This window comes from Pongo abelii, chromosome 10, assembly GCF_028885655.2.
Source record: "Pongo abelii isolate AG06213 chromosome 10, NHGRI_mPonAbe1-v2.0_pri, whole genome shotgun sequence".
Lineage (NCBI taxonomy): Eukaryota > Metazoa > Chordata > Mammalia > Primates > Hominidae > Pongo > Pongo abelii.
In genome coordinates, this window is record NC_071995.2 from 6,111,946 (window position 1) to 6,130,962 (window position 19,017).

The following is a 19,017-nucleotide window of genomic DNA, read 5'->3' on the forward strand; positions in this document are numbered from 1 at the left end:
AAGATGGAGATGTCTTTCAACCCTCTGAGCCTACAATGACAAGGGCACATTTTACCCATTAAAAAGCAGCTAGATTTGAGAACTTTCTTTGTTCTGATAGGCTATCTCTAGAGCTGGCTTGGAGCCTTATTAAATTTCTCCTTTAGCCTTCTTCCCCAAAGAAACAATGCACATCTCAGTTTAGCAGACACTTCTTGTGTATCCACTGCATGCCACAGGCTATGCTAGGCCCAGGAAGGCGGAGATGGCCAGCCCTGGTCCTTGCCTTCAGAGAGCCTGTGGTCCTGTCTTCCCAAAGGGAGCACAACCAATTTGCAAGAGGAAAAAAAAAGTGTGGGCTTCTCCTGAATCCCTCATACCATCCCACAAAGTAGCTACATGGTAATTCTGTGCTCCCTGAATGTCTCCAATTGATGTGACCTCTTCTTATGAACAGATTCACTGGTTTAGGGAGCTCTGTTCATTTCTCTGGAAGAGAAAGTAAAAGTGGGTAGACGAGACAGCTGAGCCTGAGCTCTTCTCCAAGTCAAGAAAAGATTGGGGCAAGAACCCAGGAGTCTTACCCAACTGCCTTGGGTACAAAGGGACAGCCCAAGGCCATCTGGTCAGCCTAGTCTCTTGTCACATAAACCCACAGATATAGACCCCTCTTGTCCTTAACAGTCTCCAGGGAAAGCTCCTTCCTACCATCCTTTCTACCCTATCATAATGCCTCAGGAGTCAAGACATTCTTTAAATGAATCTTATCCCCACTACTGAAGCATCAGCCCGTTTCCCCTGTTCTGTTCAGTGGAGGTTAAGAATGGCTGCTCATGACAGATTAAAGAACATGTCAGTGGGCCCTTAGCATTCCAGGAGAATGTCCTAAATTAGGAAATCCTACGGATGCTGCCACATACTGATAATGCGTCATTTCTAACATTGGTGGACAAGCAAAGAATATTCACAAGCAGCATCTAATTCACTCCTCATTACTTTCCCCAATTTCTAAATAGCAAATGCTAAGGAAGAAACTGAAGTGCACAGAGGTTACGTGAAGAGTTCAAGGTCACATAACTGGTACCTCACGGGAAAGTTGCCAGTAAGGACTCAGACCCAGTTGTCCCAGCCCTTAGCCTGTGGATCCCCAAGACATCCCAGAGCTGGAGGAATGGGAAGGGCACAACTGCTGCATTATGTGCCTGTCCCTTTCGCCCTTACTGTTGTCTCTGCTCCTCTTTCATATGACATTTCTACAACTCAAAACATGAGTTGGCTCATTGGACCCAAAATAGTAGCACTTCTAGGGTCCCCATGCCTAAACTGCTCCTTAAATATAGAAGCTAATTCCTTTCACTGTTTCTCATAACTCCTCTTCCAACAGGACCATCTACTTTACATATGTGTGTGTGTGTGTGTGTGTGTGTGTATACACACATACATACACAGGGTCTTTCTCTGTTGGCCAGGTCAGAGTGCAGTGGTCCGATCATAACTCACTGCAGCCTTAAATTCCTAGACTCAAGCTATCCTCCTGCCTCAACCTCCCAAGTAGCTGGGACTACACCTACATGTTAATTTCTAAACACATCTACTTTACCCTAAAAAACAGAATATCCACTATGTCTTATTCTTAACAGAATATACTCCTCACTTCTATGCTTACTACGATTCTACCATTGGAAACAAGTCTTCTCTGCCAAGAAAGCAGCTTTTTAAAACCATAGCCAAGTACATGTCCTCCAGAAAGCCTTCCTTGGTTTTCCCTGCCCTGAATCTACTCATCCTTTCACTTAGTGTGACAGGTACCTAGTAGGGCGGCCGTTTCCATCTGTGACTCTAACAGTAAGTTTGTAGTTCTACATCATCGCTGTTGCCCGACCACACTGGGCATGCAGCAAATGTCCCCAGAGCAATAACAAAAACAAAAAAGTTAGCACAATCCAGCCACCCAAGGGACCAGAGAGCGGGAGCAGATACCAACTCTGGTGCCAGGAATCCAGCAGTGCAGAGTGAGAATCTAAAGCCAACTGGGAACAGTGATGTAATTCACCTTTACATAACTTTATACAACGCCAGAGGTTTTGTCCATCGGTGGTTTGCCTGGAGTTACAAGCAAAGGGTGTGTACGTGAATTTCCCATTGCCTTCATTGGACTCTCAAGGGATGCGGAGACCCAGTGGGATCTGGGACCCACTCGCTTCACAGCCTGACCTTACGTGTGCTGAACGAACACTAGGTGGCAGCGGCCATGGGAAACCCAAGCTTTGCAGGGATCCCCAAGTTCTATGCCTCCAGGTAGGATGAGCCAACCTGTCTTCCTGGAACAGGCCCGAATCATCAGCCGGTCCCCACCGCCTGTCCTGCTGGGAGGTGGAAGGCAAAAGTGGGTGCAAATGAACCGTCCTCCCCACCCATGTTTGTCACAATGCCCTACGCCCTCTTTCCACAGGAAATAATGCAGAGAAAGGGCTTCGAAAAGCACACGTGGACGGATTTGGGGGGCGGCCCGGAGGGCTGCGGGCAGGGAGGACACGCACCACAGCGGCCTGGCTCGCGCCACGCGACGCGCACGCCTCTCCCCGCGCAGGCCGCGGCATAGCTGGCCAGGGCGCCGCACAGGCACTCGCGGCCGTCCGAGCAGGAGCACACGTCGTAGCGGCAGTTCCGCAGGTAGGGCAGCGGGCTGACGGCACGATGGCAGGCCTCGAATGTGGGGGACGTCAGGACCGCGCACGCCTCCTCGGAGAACCTGGCTGTGGGGCGAGAGGAGCGAGCCCGGGATGTGGTGGGGAGGACGGGGGTGCCACGCCCTCCCGGCCAACACTCCCCTGGAAATAGCCCAGTGCTGCTAATAGAGGGCTGCAAGGCCACGCAGAGAAATCTGCAAATGCCACCCCCACCCCCCAGTCCATTTATCTTACAATCATCTAAAGCTGAGTTTGTAAGCTGCTGCTGCTGCAGTAGACTGGGAACGTCGAAGGACGGGGACTGTGGATTTTTTTTTTTTTTTTTTTTTTTTTTAGAGACACGGTCTTGCTCTGTCGCCCAGGCTGGAGTGCAGAGATGCGATCTTGGCTCACTGCGGCCTTGACTTCCTGGGTTCATGCAACCGTCCCACGTAGCTCCCAAGTAGTTGGGATTACAGGCGCACCCCACCACGCCCGGCAAATTTATTATTATTATTTTCATAGAAATGGGGGCTCCCTACGTTGCCCACGCTGGTCTCGAACTCCTGCCTTCAAGCGATCCTCCCGCCTCGGTAGCCTTTTTTTTTTTTTTTTTTTTTTTTTTCCTTTCCCGGGGTTGGCCCTCGGAGGGCGCCCAATAAAGGGACTTTGAAGAGCAGATGGCCTAGTTCAGATGATCAAGTGCTGACGGTAAAAACAAAGCCCCACCCGTTTCCTCGCTCCCCGCCCCTGCCCCCCGCGGTGGGAGCATTGCCTCCGGAACGCACTGCACTGATGTGGGGACCTCGAGACTCTGCGAGGTCCTCGCCTTGCCCCCAGGTTCACATACTCATGCGCGGGTTGAGGGCGCAGGGATCGCTGTGCTGCTTCTGCAGGTCCTGGCAGTCCCCGTGCAGCTTCCAGGCGTTCCCGAAGTCCTCCACCCGGGGCTCCGCCAGCCCGGAGGGGATAAGGAAGTCGTCGCCCTGGTTGCCGTTGTAATTCCCACACAGGCCGCAGGTCTTCCCGGCGTAGACGGGGGACAGCTGCGGGAGAAACCAGGCCACTCTGGAGCCGCTGCCGCGGAAGCAGCGGCATAGTTGTTTCACTAATGAGATTGTTTTAATTTTAAAAAAAAAGTTCCCCGGGTGAAAAATAAATATGAATGTAATAAAAGGCAGCTAAGCCCTAGGCTGCAAAAGGGGGAAAAATAAAGGGAACTGCAGTGTAAATTTACCAGCTCCATCCCTGTTCCCAAATCATCAGAGCCCTGTACTGCCACAAGGGATTTTAGAAATTATCAGATCATTTAAGGATGGAGAAGGGAGGCCCAGAGAGGCAAAGTGACTTGCCTAAGGTCAGGGAGGTAGTGGCGGAGCTAGGGTGAGTAGCCAGGTTGAGCCCAGCCCAAAGCGCTCTGCCCTTCACACCAGTGGGCCTGATCCCCCCACCCAGAGTCACATGCAAACTCAAGGCCCCTCTGTATAGGAAGACTTCACATTGGTCACTCGGTGTGGGCCCAGCAGGCTGCCAGGTGTGGTCCAAGCCCTCAGGGAGCTCACGGTTAATGACAAGAAACACCTCCTCCCAACCTGCTGCCTGCCACTCAGGCCCTGAGCATCACTGAAGAGAAAGGGCCACAAGCCACAGAAGACTCTGGGGGTGCTGATGGGTAGGAGTAGGGGTCTGCAGGGGCTCTGAGGCAGCCTGCCGGGGTGACAGCAGCAAAGCAGCGGCACAGTTCAAACTCCAGGCCATCAGCATGTGGTTTACTGTCCATTCTCAGAACTGAACAAAGTTCTGAGCCCAAAGTGCACATTAGGGGACAACCAGGAGAGTGGAACCTGCCCTTCCCCCACACAGCTGGGGCATCTGCTCAGGTTTCTAAGGAGAGGACCCCGATTTGAAGGTGGAGCGGGGGCTGGGACCCAAGAGTCCTGACTCCCTCTCTGCATATCATTACCAAGATGGGACGACCTCCCTGCGTTCTGAATCCCTCAGGGGCTAAGGTCAGCTCTTAGAGCCCCTTTTCAGCTTCCAGCTCCAACCTAACAAAATGCAGGGTTAACAATCCAGTAGAAGGTCCCAGGCCCGTAGAAATCAAACCCAAGTAAACACTGTTAAGAAAGGGGACAGAGTAATGTTTCCTTGTTTGCTTGACAAATATCAAATGTTGTCACATTAGGCCTTCTCCCAACCTCCTTATTTAAAATTTAAATCCCCCCCAACCCTGGCACATCCTGCCCCTTTCTCTGCTTTATTTCCCCAGGATCTATCACTTTCCGATCTATAATATAATTTACTTGTTTGCTTTGTTTATTGTCTGTCTCTCTCCATTAGAACTTAAGCTAAATGAGGCAAGGATTTTTGTCTGTTTTGTCTCACTGCTGTAATCTCAGCATCCAGAATGGTGCCTGTCTTAGCCCTTCCAGGCTGCTATAACAAAATACCACAGACTGGGTGGCTTATAGACAACTGATATTGATTGCCCACAGTTCTGGAATCTGGGAAGTCCAAGATGAAGGCATCAGCAGATTTGGTGTCTGGTGAGGACCCTGCTTTCCGGTTCATAGATGGTGCCTTCTAGCTGTGTCCTCACATGGTGGAAGGGGCTAGCAAGCTCTCTGAGGTCTTTTATAAGGGCACAAATCTCATTCTTCATCACCTCCGAAAGGCCCCACCTCCTAACACCATCACCTTGGGGGTTAGGATTTCAACATATAAATTTGGGGAGGACACAGACATTCAGTCCACAGCAGTGCCAGCAGACACTCAATAAGTGTTTGTTGAATGAATGAATCATTGAACAAATGAATGAATAAGTAAGTGAATGACTAGGTTCTCCTCCTGATGGGCTGGAATGCAATGCCCATAGTCAGGGCATCCTGGGCAAGGTGGCATAACTGGTGGTGCACCTCCACTCCCTTCCCACCTCTTAGCATCTTTTCTCTCTCCTTTCTCAGATTTTGATGCTCCCCAAAGGCGTTTTCATTTACCCCCACCAGGCCAGCCATCACCCCCATGCCCCACTCTAAAACCAGGTCTTCTCCCATCCCCTTGGCTTGTCTCAGAGGTCAGCTCGGCCAGGGTTAGAAGAGTGGGCATGACACTTAGAGACTCTCTTAGTGTCACTTAGCGACACTCACTATTTGAAATAAACCTCTGCTCAGTGACAGTTCTGACTAAGTGAAGCCTGTGCAAGGATCTTTTCCACACCACTATGCCTAAGGCAGAGCTGGGCCCTGCAGGGCACCCAGCAGGGCAGGGAAACAGCACACAGAGGGTGTGATTTCTGCTGGCTGGAGCCTTGCTGCCTGGACCGCCAGCCCCACGGGGACAAAGCATGCACACCACACCCAGGGGAAGGAGACCAGGAGGCCCCTAGCAGCACCTCCTCTTGCACCGCCTCTGCCCCAGCTGGCCTCCCTCCAGCTCTCGCCTCCACACTTCCATCCCCAAAAGCCCTGGTGTCAGCATTCTAAGCCTCCCCACCTCCTGCCCCATCTCAAACACCCCCTTTCCTGCTTCATAATAAAACCCACAAGACAGTCCCTTTCCATGAGCCCCAGGAATCTGTGTAAAGAAAAAGAAAAACGAAAAATATACATAAAAAGACAGTTCTATAGGCCATAGGGTCATCTGACCCTGTCCTGAATCTTGGCCAAGGAAACCTCTTCTTGTTAGCTAAACTGAGACAAACCCACCCCCAAAGATAACCCTACATCCCCTCCCACAGAAAGAAGTTGGCCTCTCTTCTCCTCAGGGGAGAGACAAAGACCAAAGAAACCTGAGGGGAGGAAGGGCAGCTGCCCAGGATGAGAAGTTACGGCCCTGCTGATCAAGGGGAGAAAGTGCGGGGGTGGAGAGCACTAAGAAAGTGGACTGGCTGGCCGGGCGCAGTGGCTCATGCCCGTAATCCCAGCACTTTGGGAGGCCGAGGAGGGTGGATCATTTGAGGTCAGGTGATCAAGACCAGCCTGGCCAACATGGTGAAACCTCATCTCTACTAAAAATACAAAAATTAGCTGGGCGTGGTGGTGTAATCTCAGCTACTGTAATCTCAGATACTCGGGAGGCTGAGGCAGGAGAATTGCTTGAGCCTGGGAGGCGGAGGTTGTGGTGAGCCAAGATCATGCCACTGCCTTCCAGCCTGGGCGACAGAGTGAGACCCTCTCTCAGAAAACAAAACAAAAAGAAAGTGGACTGGCCAACGTGAAGCACCCCCTTGAAGACCGGGGTGCAGGAGGCAAGACTGGTCAGAACCAGGAGACCCAAGTTCTGGTCCTTGCCCTGTAACTAAACGACCGTGAGGCCCAGGGCAAGTTACTCCTGCTCCAGAAATAATGGCTCTTTATTTCCTACTGGAAATGGGAGGTTGACAAGAGGATCTCCCAGACCTTCCTGCTTTATGGTCTGTGGTTGCAGGTTTATTTTCATGAAAGGAAAAGAAAAAAAAAAAAAAAGAGTTAGTTTGAAATTCCCTCAGGAACTCTAAGACAGGAGAAAGAACATAGACACACGAGGATGGAGGACATCAGGATCTCCTGGGCGATACCCGCCACCCTGCCCCTGCTGCCCAGGATTATAGCAAGGACCCTGTGGAGCACAGGACCCCAGGAGGCAGGAGGAGGCTCTCCAGGGATCCCAGGCATAATCTAGCCCAGTGGTTCTCAAAGTGTGGTCTTGAGACCCATAGGGGTCCCTGAGACCTTTTCAAGGGGTCTGCGAGACCAAAACTACTTTTATAATACTATGAAGACATTATTTGCCTTTTCCCTCCTCATTCTCTTACAAGTATAGAGTGGAATTTTCCAGAGGCCACATGACATGCAATATTGCAAAAGATTGAATGCAGCAGTAGATATGAGAACCCAGCTGTCTCCTATTAAGCCAGCCATTAAAGAAATTTGCAGAAATGTACAACAGTGGCATTATTCTTGTTGCTTATTTTTGTTCTGGCAAACAGTTACTTTTCCCCAAAACAGTGATGTTTATATTAATGTGTACTGGGTTTATTATTATAATTTTTGAACGAGTTAATAAATACGTATTTTAAATGTCTCTAATTTAATTTCTAATCTGGTAAATACCAATAAATATAATCCTCCTACAAGATCTTGAGGTCCTCAATAATTTTTAAGAGTGTAAAGGCATTCAAGACCAAAAAGTGAGAACCACTTTTTGTTCTGATGGGAAAGGCATGAGGCAGAGAACTAATCCTCGCTCTGCCACGACAGGGTTGGGGGTGGCCAGAGTGGGATCAGTCCTCTGATCAGAGGAGTCTATCCTAGCCCTGGAAGTTCTGGAGTGCTGGACCGTCCCTCCACTTCCTGTGCCCTGGTCGCCTCATTTATAAAATGGCAGTAATAATATTTGCACTGCTCACCTGTCAGGGTCATTTCCAGAGAAACAGTGTAGATGGAGGCTCAGTGAAAAGTATGGATTGCTATCCAGTGTGATTCTAGGACCACCAAGAACAAGAGGAAGTGGCCCACACATGCAGAGTCCCAGTGCCAAGGGGAAGAATCTGGTGGTTTCCTAAGCAATCTTTCCCGGGCAGACGGGGCGGCTTTCTCTTAGCTGAGAGTGCCAATCTGGCTCTTCCCTTACTGCCCACAGTGGGCACCCAGGGAGGCACCCCTGCTCCCGGACCTTGTTTCAGCCAGGAGATTGGACAGCAAACCTGCTGCCTGCCCAGCCCCACAAGAGCCCACCCCAGTCTAGAGGCCCTTGGGATAGCAGAGCCCAGCAGGAAGAATCCCTGGGGCCAAGAAGGGGCATCCAGCAAACAAACACCAGCCTCATAAACAAGAGAGGCCTGTTCCTCGCTCTGAGGGTGTAGGCCATGAGGAGAAAGGAATTCTTCTCCCACCACACAAAGCCATTCTACCCAGAGCACAAGGGGTACTTTGTAAGGGTCGGGCCGCAGGGAGCCAGTACCCCGTGAGGGGACCTACCTTCACCAGCAGCCTCCCGCGGCCATCCCAGTCCATCTGCAGGTCCTCCCCGTAGCTGAGGCGCACAGAGGCCGTCACTGTATGCTGGATGCGGAGGTCACCTGGAACCCAGCGGAACAGGACTCAGGCAGAGGTGGGGAGAGGACAGGGTGGTGGCAGGCAGATGTATTTGGGGGGAAATAGGGTGTCTCAAAAGGACAGTAGCAATGAACAGCAATGACTTAGGGGCAGATGGAGTGGCCATGAGGTTTAAGGGGGTGTCAGGAGGAAGGGTGATCAAGGTGGACAGAGCGCAAATAGGGTCCCCCAGGAAGAAGCCTCTGCACCCCCGCTATGACCTGCCATTCCCCCTACTGCCACAGGAGGGAGGCAGAGGCTCCTGCATCCTGGGCCGTAGGCGGGTGCCCTGGAGCAGAGGGGATCTCTCTAGCATTGACACCACGACACCTGAATGTGCCACTGCACACCACCTCATGTCTGAGTGATGCTGTGTACAATACTGAACACAGCAATTGTTGCTTCTGTGGGAAGGTGGCGACAGATAGGAGCACACCCCTTGCCCTGGGGGAACAAACATTATCTCATAAGGAGACACAAAGCATAACACCCATGGACATGCTGGGTACCCACTAGCCCAAGTTCATCCGCTGTGTGCAGTGCTAGGATAATGAGCGACAAAGTGGCCAGCAATTGTGGAGAAGAAGCAAGAGTCTGAGAGCCACTTTGAGTCTGAAGTTTGGGAGCTTTACTATGCAAAAGCAGGTTTGCTTTGACAGGCACAGTGCAACCTGGGTGAAGATACTGGACAGGTAGGTTTTTTGCTACCTCTAGACACGCCAGAGGGTCACCTGGCCTTGCCTCAAGTGGCATTCTCTGGTGTGACATTACCAGCCACCCCTGATCTCTCAGCATCAGCCTCTGCCCCGTCCCACCCCAGAGCAAACCAGAACCACCTGCCCAAAACTCAACTGGCCCCTTTGGTTCAAGCCAAATAAAAATCCTCTCGGTTCCCTTTTCCCATCTACACTCTGTCCCAGGCCTAGAGCAACCTCTTCATCTACAGGCTTCTTTCTCTAGTCTTCCTCCTCCAGGAAGCCTTCCTTTCTTGGAGGGATGCATGCCAAGCACCCCACCCTGCCTTCCAAAGATAACTCTCCATCACATTCCCATGGAAGAGGCATGCAGGTCCTTAAGGACAGTGGCCAGGGTTGAGAAGGAAGGTGCTAAGGGATGGGCTGTGCCAGCCCCAGGCCTGATGGAGCAGGACGAAGCATACCTTTCAGGAGGGGGAGCTGGACGTCCTGGCCATCCATGGCAACTCCTCCCCCATGCTTCAGTTTCACAAGGCTGTCCTGCAGGCCAGGCAGCCGGACGGTGACGGAGCGGGTGCACACAGCATCGCGGTCATCAGCACACTGCCAAGAGGGAACACAGGGTGACTTTGCTGTACCCCCTGCCTGTCCAGCTCCCCAGCCCAGGACCCTCTTAATCAGAGAAAGGCCCCAACCCCAGAGAGCCTCTGGCCTTCTCACAACCTACAACTTCATTCTCCCAGAATACTCCATGTGAATGGGGCCCCCTAGAGTTGTGCAGCAAGAAGGCTTGCTAAGTGCATCCTTGCACGTGTCTTTCCCAGCCTGGCCTAGTCTCTTATAAAGAACCATGGGCCTCTGCTTCATCGTGTTCCTTGGACCTACTGTTCCAAAGAGAATCAGAGACTTTGATCCTCAAGGAAAGCCCTGTGCATTCTCTTCGTCCTCATCTTTGCTTCCATCCCTACAGAAAGGAAGCCACACATGTACTACAGAGTTCAGAACACAAGACCAGCCCTCTTTGCCCCCACCCCAGCCATCTCCAGCTCCAAACATCAGAGGGTTAGTTATGGGGTCAACAGGCTAGACCCGAGGAGGATGCTTCCCCTGGGTGGGGAGCTGAGCCAGCCCTGAGGAGGCATTATTGTCAGGGCAGGATGCCTTCCCCCAGCATCTAGGGAGAGAGGGGATGGGCTGGGTTTCTGGATGAATGAGGGGCTAACTGAAGTCTAGAAGAGACCTCCCTCATGCACAGAAAGCAATGCGCCATGCCTTCCAGGGGCTGCCCACTCAGCCTAGCAGCTACGCAGCACCTTGGGCTACCACCCGACCAGCTGCCGGGCTGGTAAAGCTCACCTGGACGGTCTCAATGACAATGGAGAAGGAGTGGTCCTGGCAATCCCGGGCCAGCAGGTACTGGCAGATCCCACTGAAGGTGAAGTATCTGTTGTCAAAGCTCTTGAAGTGGGATTGACCTGTGACGAGGCACTCCCCTGGAGAGACACAGAGGAAGGGAGAAGAATGGGAGGTGAGGGGACTTCCCCTGGGCTGGCCAAGGTGGAATGCATATGCAAGCAGGACACCGTCTCCCCAAAACTGCATGGACGTCCTTTGCCCACGCCAGTCTAAAAACGAGTTCTACGAGAGAATTCGGTTCCTGCTCCTAAAACTGCAAGATGTCAGAGCTGGGTCATTCAGGTCAAGGCCTCATTTTACATATGGGGCAACTAAGGAAGGTGACAGAGCCACACTCAGTCAGTGGTGGAATCACGTAGGAACCCATGCTCCTGCTTCCAGGCTCCCTGCAGCCTCCCCTCCTCCCTCACAGCTCACTGCCACGTCCCACGCTTCCCACTGGCATCAGTGCCACACCAGCCTCAGACTGGTGTCAGCGGAGTGCCTGGCCGGGGGAGGCTGCCCAATAGCACGGGGTTCTCTGAACCTGAGTGTGGAGGGGCTCTGGGACACAGTGTCACCCCTGGAGAGTCCCTGGAGGCCAGGGGGCGGAGTAGGCAGCCCAGAGGCAGGATGAGGTGGGAGGGTGAGGCGGGACAGTCTTGGAGCTCAGCAGTGAAAATGGGGACTCCATCCTCCTCACCAGCAGAGGGACGACTCTAAGGCCATTGCTTCCTGTGTCCTCAGAGGGGCAAGCCCACGCTGTGACTCCAGCCAGGGCCAGTGGGGAACCAGGAGGCCATCTGCTCGTGATCTCAGTACCACCCGGGCAGTGCTGACCTCGGCAGCGCCAGCTTCCCAGCCCAGGCTGACACATCTGTGGGTGGGGACTAGGACTCCCCTTCATCACCCTGCAACCCAAAGCCCTCAACTTGTCCCCACCCTAATTCCCACGCCACCTCCCCCACGCCCTAGCCTAGGCCCCATACTTGTGGCCCAATGCACCTCCAAACTGAGATCATACATCCTAGAAGGTGTCCTGGCTGGGGGAGGCCTCTGCCAATGTCTCCAGTGATTCTCCATCAACCTGCCTGGCTTGAGGCAATCCCATCTTCAGGGCCAAACATGGACCCATTACAGCTGAAAAGGGCATCTGGATCCCTTCCCAACCTCCCCTATATATTTCCTCCACCTGCTCTCATCTTTGCTACCTACTCTACAGAAAAAGAAATATATATAGAGAGAGAGACCACTGCCATTTGGTGAAGGAGGAAGACTTTTCCCACCCAGCCACTCCATGGTGTGTGTGTGATTTCCTTTCTCTAAGGATCGAAGCAAAGATGAGGACACATAGAGTGCACAGGGCTTCCCCTGAGACCCTCCAAACAGTGGAAGCTTGGCTGTCTACAGCATTACCTCAGCCTCCACCTGAAGTTCTCCCTTTGGGGAACAGATGCTAGACCAACGCTGGAGAGACAAATGTAAGAGGGTCCTACAGACCATCCCATGTGGGCCCAGCTCCAGGGGCTGATGCTAGGCCCTGTCACACAGCCAAGGGGTCCCCAAAAGGCACAGAGAGATTCTAGCTTGTCAAGGACAAGCTCCACAGGCCCTCACTGTCTGGCACTTCATGCTCGCATGTGCCCTGACAGGCCCAGCCAGGGGCCAGGCTAGACTGTGCAGGCTTGGACCCAGGTGTGGGCCTGCCTTTGGGATGTGTGTGAAGGCAGGATTAAGGATGAGGTGCCTCAGGGATGTACACGTCCCTCTGCCTGGTCCCCAGGACAGCGGATCCCTTCCAGGACAGCGTGGGTCAGGAGGGCATATCTAGCCCAGAGGAAATTAGGAGAAAGTGGAGAGGCCCCAGATCACTCCCACCAGCACGACCCACCTTCTCCGCTGCCCCCTCTAGAAGAGCGGGAGTGAGGGGTGACTGTTCGTGGAGGACAGAGCAGGCCACAAGATAGGGGCCAGGATCGTCCCAGCCCATTCTGGATGTGCTGGAATTCCAAGTCCAGTGAGATGTCAGGAAAGCCTTTTTGAACTGACCATTTTTCAGAAATTATCATCATTCTACAAACACAGTAATATGGTCATTTGTGTCAAATGTCTTGACCCCAGGGCAGTAAAAATGGGTGGGAATTCCTCCCCCCCGCCGCCCCCACCTTTCTCTGTTTTCTCAAGAGCACTCTTATCTAAGCAAGAAAATGGACTTCTGTCTTCTTTAACAATACCCAGGAAAAGAAGGGTCAACAAGAAATGTGCAAATATTTGAAAGGGACACTTTCAAGGCCAGCATCTAATCCTCTCATCTGATTTCCTTCTCTGACCTTCACTGACTTGTGTTCCCAAGTTTCTCGCAAATCAGAAGTCTAAATATTATATTTAGCTTATCTCCTCGGTACAACTGAGGAACACAGCCACAAACACAGGAAAAAGGGTGGGTGAGCTGCCAGGTAGCCGTTAGCCACGGGAGCTACAACGTCAGCCAGAACTATAGGCCATGCGAACATGCTCACCCATCCTCCACCCAGGATGGGACACTAGGATATTCCCCGTCAGTCAGCAACAGGCAGCCCCCGACGAACGGCGGGCCCACCACTAGATGGAGATGGGCACTAGAAGTTTGGCGAACGAATGCAAGGCAGGTGATTCCTAAAATAGCATTTAAAAAAAAAAAAAAAAAAAAAGAATATCCAGGCCGGGCGTCGTGGCTCACGCCTATAATCCCAGCACTTTGGGAGGCCAAGGCAGGGCAGATCACCCAAGGTCAGGAGTTCAAGACCAGCCTGGCCAACATGGTGAAACCCCATCTCTACTAAAAATACAAAAAATTAGCCGGGTGTGGTGGCAGGTGCCTGTAATCCCAGCTACTCGGGAGGCTGAGGCAGGAGAACTGCTTGAACCCAGGAGGCAGAGGTTGCAGTGAGCTGAGATCACGCCACTGCACTCCAGCCTGGGTGACTGAGTGAAACTCTGTCTCAAAAAAGAAAAAAATCCAGAAGTTAAAGCAGATCCACTTCTATGTGAATAAAGATCCTCCCTCATGAAAAACACAAAACAGAACCTCTCATCTGATGGAAGCACATTACCTCTTCTAAACAAACCCTTTGGTTTGCAGTAGTGAGCCCTGGATGCGGCTGCCCTGCTCAGACCATTTGTTTCCCCAGCCCCACAACCCTCTACCTCCTAAAGCCTTCCCTGCAGAAATGCCAACCCACAGGCCTTTAGCAAAGCAACTCAGACTTCCACCGGACGCAAACTGTCACCAAAGCCTGCAACATAATCTCTACCAAATGTACAAGATGCATTTCTTTTTTTTTTTCCTGAGACAGAGTCTCACTCTGTCGCCCGGCATGGAGTGCAGTGGTGCCATCTCGGCTCACTGAGGCCCCTATCTCGGGAGCTCTCACAATTCTCCTGCCTCAGCTTCCCAAGAAGCTGAGATTACAGGCATGTGCCACCATGCCCAGCTAATTTCTGTGAGTTTTTTGTTTTTGTTTTTGTTTTTAGTATAGACAGGGTTTCACCATTGGCCAGGTTGGTCTCAAACTCCTGACCTCAAATGATCCACCTGCCTTGGCCTCCCAAAGTGTTGGGATTACAGGCATGAGCTGCCGCGCCTGGCCCAAGATGCATTTTTTTTTCTTTTTCTTTTTTTCTTCTCTTTTTTTTTTTTTTTGCGTGTGTGTGTGTGTGTGTGTGTGTGTGTGTGTGTGACAGGATCTCTCTCACCCCAGCAGGCTGGAGTGCAGTGATGCCATCACAGCTCACTGCAGCCTTAATCTCCCAGGCTCAAGCAATCCTCCCATCTCAGCCTCCCAACTACCTGGGACTACAGGCACACACACCGCTATGCCTGGCTAATGTTTGTATTTTTTGTAGCAATGAGGTTTCACCATGTTGCCCAGGCTGGTCTCCAACTCCTGGGCTCAAGTGATCTGCCCACTGAGCCTCCCAAAGGGCTGGGATTACAGGCGTGAGCCACTGTGCCTGGCATAAGATGCATTTCCAAGTGCTCCATGGAAACCATCTCATTGATTGCTCCTACGAAGTGCTCATTATTATCCCCAGTTTACAGATGAGGGAACTGAAGCATAGAGAAGTTCAACTCGTCCAAGTTCCCAAAGAAACTGAACAGGGATCTGAATATGGGCAGGTCTGTCCGGCTGCAGAGCCCAGAGCCCTCGATGCCACCTAAAACTGCCTCCCGGGTTGGCTCCTACCGTTTCTCATATGCCTGATGTCATTATCATCCTCCTCCAGGGGCTGCAGAGAAGCTCTGGGCTGCTCCTCACTTTATAAGCAGAGCCAAGCATATCCCCTCCAGAACCATACTGCCTATTCTTCCCATCAGAAGCTCTATCTGCAGGTATCACCATCACACTGGGAGCATCAGACAGCCCCACTGCCTGCTGAGTCATGGCAGGGTGTGGAAATACGCTCGTGTGCGTGGGCGCAAATGGGCCGGGAGGCGATGATCAACAAAACTCCCGAACTAGAAAAAGACGGTCAGAGCCAGGGCTTTGAGAATGCAGAGAAGAGCGTAGTGGTTTTGTTGGCAAAATATCAAACCACTTAATAGACAGAGTTGACACTGTTTATCTTTTCATCAAGACATCAAGAGAATGTCTTACATCCTCAGCAAAGTCATCTTCTAGATTTTGAATTGAAGACCAGAGGACTGTATTGTCTGCCCCAGAAAACAGTCCATCATGTACATAGTGGGTGTTCAAATAGTACTTGGATGAATGGACAGTTGGAAGGACGATGGATGGAAGACCCACCCTACAGTAAGTACTTGCTAAGACTTCCTAACCTGGTGGTTACAAACGTCTAAAAAAACACACACACAATAAACTGAATTCCTAGTTCCATCCACTGTGGCTCACAGATCTCATACAATGAGTGCTTCTTATTTAGATGTTAAAAGTGTTTTCACAGGTTAATTGCAGCAACTCATATGTCTTCCAAAGAGCTCCTTTAGTCTTGGACATGGTGTAATTATGTTCAGTGGAGCACAGATATCCCTTTCAAGAGCAATCTTTTCTCCTTTGTGCCTTCTTCAAGGGTTACACAAAAGATAACCTGGCTGTGTGGCCATCTCTTTGCAAGACTAACTGATCTAGCCCACATCTAGTTCCAGAATTTTCCCAGTGTAGAGGGCACTGGATAAGGTCCTGAGTCATCCTAAAGTCTTTAACTCGCAGACCCTAAATACAATCCCAGGTATCCAAGCTCAACCCACTTCAGGCCACCAAAGGTTAGGACTAGGAAGGAGAAGAAAAGGAAGGGAAAAAGTAAGAAGTCAGACAGTTGTGAGTTCAAGCCCTGGCTCTGCCTCGTAGCAGCTGTGTGACTTTGGGCAAGTCATTTAACCTCTCTAGGTCTGTTTCTGCTTTCCTAAAATGAGAATAAATTGCACCTGCCTCACAGGTTGTAACCGGAAAGTGCTGAGCACAGTGGCCATCACATAGAACACACCACGTGAGTGACCACAGAGGGCAAGGTCTGAGGTCATTGGAAGGTGGGGCAGAAGGGAGCTTTGAACGGGCAAGGTTTGCAGTAAATAGAATAGAGTTGAGGCCAAACAGAGGAGAAAGCAAATGGCAGAGATTGCTCAATAATTTTTCCTAAGCAGATTTTCCAGGGCAGGGACAGGATGGGAGGAATCATTTGGTGACCTGGTGTTCCTAGCTCTTGGACCACGCCATGGTCTTCATATTAGGCATTCTGGAAAATTCCATTAGAACTGTCCCTTCAAGCCTAAAGAATTACCAGGCCCTTCTACCTCTTAATTTTCCAAAGAATGTGTATCCTCTTTGTTTAGTCAATCATGACCATACAGGCCTTACAGCTCATCAACCTTAATCCTTTCAGCAAACAGGTAATAAGGACAGACAATAACACCTGAACGCAGGTGCATTCTCCCCTTTCAGCTGTTGCAGGGCTCCCACTTCTGGCCTGTGAATGGGTTAGCATAGCTGGTACCTGAAACCAGAGCTGGGGTCACGTGGTTGCAGCCAACCTGTGCAGAGAGGGCAACATCTCGCTGCCTTGAGGTGTGGCCCTCCCTGTCTGGTAAGAGAGGAGGAGACGCCTCCCCATTCAGGGAAGGAGGAAGAGAATGAGCGGCAGGTCTCCTACCTGGACATTCTTCATTGCTGCAGATCCACTGGCTGTTTCGGCAAATGCTGTTGGGGGGAAAAAGCACAGGTCATTGGTGGTTCTGCAAACACAACGGTATGCAAATGGATTTAGAGCTCATGGTAGTTATCACAGTCCCCATAAGAAGGGATGTGGGAAAAGAAAGGAGTTGGTGCTAGCAGAATCTTCATAGGGTTAAAATTGTACAGGACAGAGCTTTGGCCACAAAGGAATCTTAGAGATATTACCCAGGGGAAGAAACCCCAACAGAGAAAAAGAAGAAAGAAAAAAAAACTACCTGATCCCCCTGAAAATCTACTCAGATACCAAGAACTCAAATTCCTACCCCACACACACTGAGTAGCAGAGAGCAAGAGAGCGATATGGAAATGGGTAGTTCCCAGCCCAGAAGTGTGGTGGGCGGTGGCTGACTGAGAACCTGGGGGCTCAGTGTACACAGAAGGCTGCTAAGACAGCAAAGGGAGGAGGCCTGGGGACCAAACAAGTTGTCCCTGCTGTGCAGGAGACTGGCAAAGCCAGCCAGAGGTGACATCCAGGGGTGCTTCTTGAGATGACAGAAGCCAGGCTGGGCCTGGCCTACTGCAGGGACCAAGGGAGGGCAGACTGGTGTGAGTTTCCACTGGACACTGCAACTCCCTACCACCTAGCAGATGAGAAATTTCAAGGACAGAAAGACCTACGTGCTGCTTAGTGATACAGCCCTCCTCCAAGGGGAGAGGATCATTTATGAAAGCATAGTTTGGAGAGACAGCTAGAGATGATGTCTGCACGTGAAGGATCCTGCCCTTCCTGACCTCCCCATCTTCAAGGCTTATTTATCTGTAATATACTCTTTGCTCCCCATCATTGCCTGCCACACCTGTCCGTAGCCCCGACCAGTAGCCTCCAACTCAAGTCTCTTCTTTCTTGGCACGGTCCAGGTTCTTTTCCACCTGCCACCACCCCTGCTGACCCAGCTTCCCTCCCCAGTCCCCAGGGCAGGTCTCCCAGAGCACGCTGCGCAGCCCCCATTACCAGGTGTTGCAGTCTCGAGAGAGGGAGGCGCCGGGAGGGTAGCGCTTTCCGGAATGCATGCAGGGACACTTGGTGCTCTCCATGCAGAGGCCTTCATCCAGGAGCTGTCCCTCTGGGGTCAAGGGCATCAAGACAAAGGCCTCAACATTGTCATTGCATCACTCATCCCACAACTACAGAATCCCCAGGGACAATGGTTGGGCTTCTTCCAGGAAGCTCAAAGAACTTATTCTGTGGTGTTTATCTTTCACATAATGCAATATAAGGAAGGGAAATTCCTCATCTCTATTACTACAGACATGAGCAAAAGAATTTTGTTCCAGGTCATCCAGTAGGGGAGGCACAAGTCTGGGCTTAGGGCTTCTTCCAGGAAGCTCAAGAATGTGTGTGCTGCTTCCCTTACACATTAATGCAATGTGAGAGGGGAAAGACTACTCATCACCATTCTACAGATGAAGGAAGGGAGTCAAGAGTTTTGTTCAAGTTCTTACAGTAGAGAAGTCATGGGTTGAAACACACAGGACTCACTCTCAATAACTTTTTTTTTTTTTTTTTGAGACCGAGTCTTGTTCTGTCACCCAGGATGGAGTGCAGTGGTGCGATCTCGGTTCACTGCAACTGCCGCTGCCTGGGTTCAAGTGATTCTCCTGCCTCAGTTTCCCAAGTAGCTGGGATTATAGGTGCGCACCACCACTCCCAGCTAATTTTTGTATTTTTAGTGGAGACGGGATTTCACCATGTTGGCCAAGCTGGTCTCAAACTCCTGAACTCAAGTGATCCGCCCATCTCGGCTTCCAAAAGTGCTGGGATTACAGGCATGAGCCACCGCGCCCAGCCTTGCTCTCAATAATTAAACAGGGGTTTTCCCCAAAGCCCACCAAGCCTCCCCTGAAAAGACTTTCTAGGTCAGAGCCCTTTTTCAGCTGAGCTCACATGGCAAGCCCAGGAGATCTTTTTCCCAGATCAGTTCCCAGACACACCTAATTGAGAAAACAGCTCAGCTCAGATGGGCCACAAGTTCCC

At 51.3% G+C, this 19,017-nt stretch overlaps 1 protein-coding gene across 1 annotated transcript in view; it reads right to left on the minus strand.

The window, feature by feature from the left end:
- Nucleotides 1-19,017, minus strand: part of VWF (von Willebrand factor) — a 176,123-nt gene that overhangs the window by 106,195 nt on the left and 50,911 nt on the right. The window contains 7 exon segments of the mRNA NM_001246277.1: nt 2,520-2,735; nt 3,499-3,694; nt 8,606-8,706; nt 9,882-10,020; nt 10,774-10,910; nt 16,960-17,006; nt 17,995-18,106. Of these exon segments, the coding sequence (NP_001233206.1) occupies nt 2,520-2,735; nt 3,499-3,694; nt 8,606-8,706; nt 9,882-10,020; nt 10,774-10,910; nt 16,960-17,006; nt 17,995-18,106 (948 nt within the window).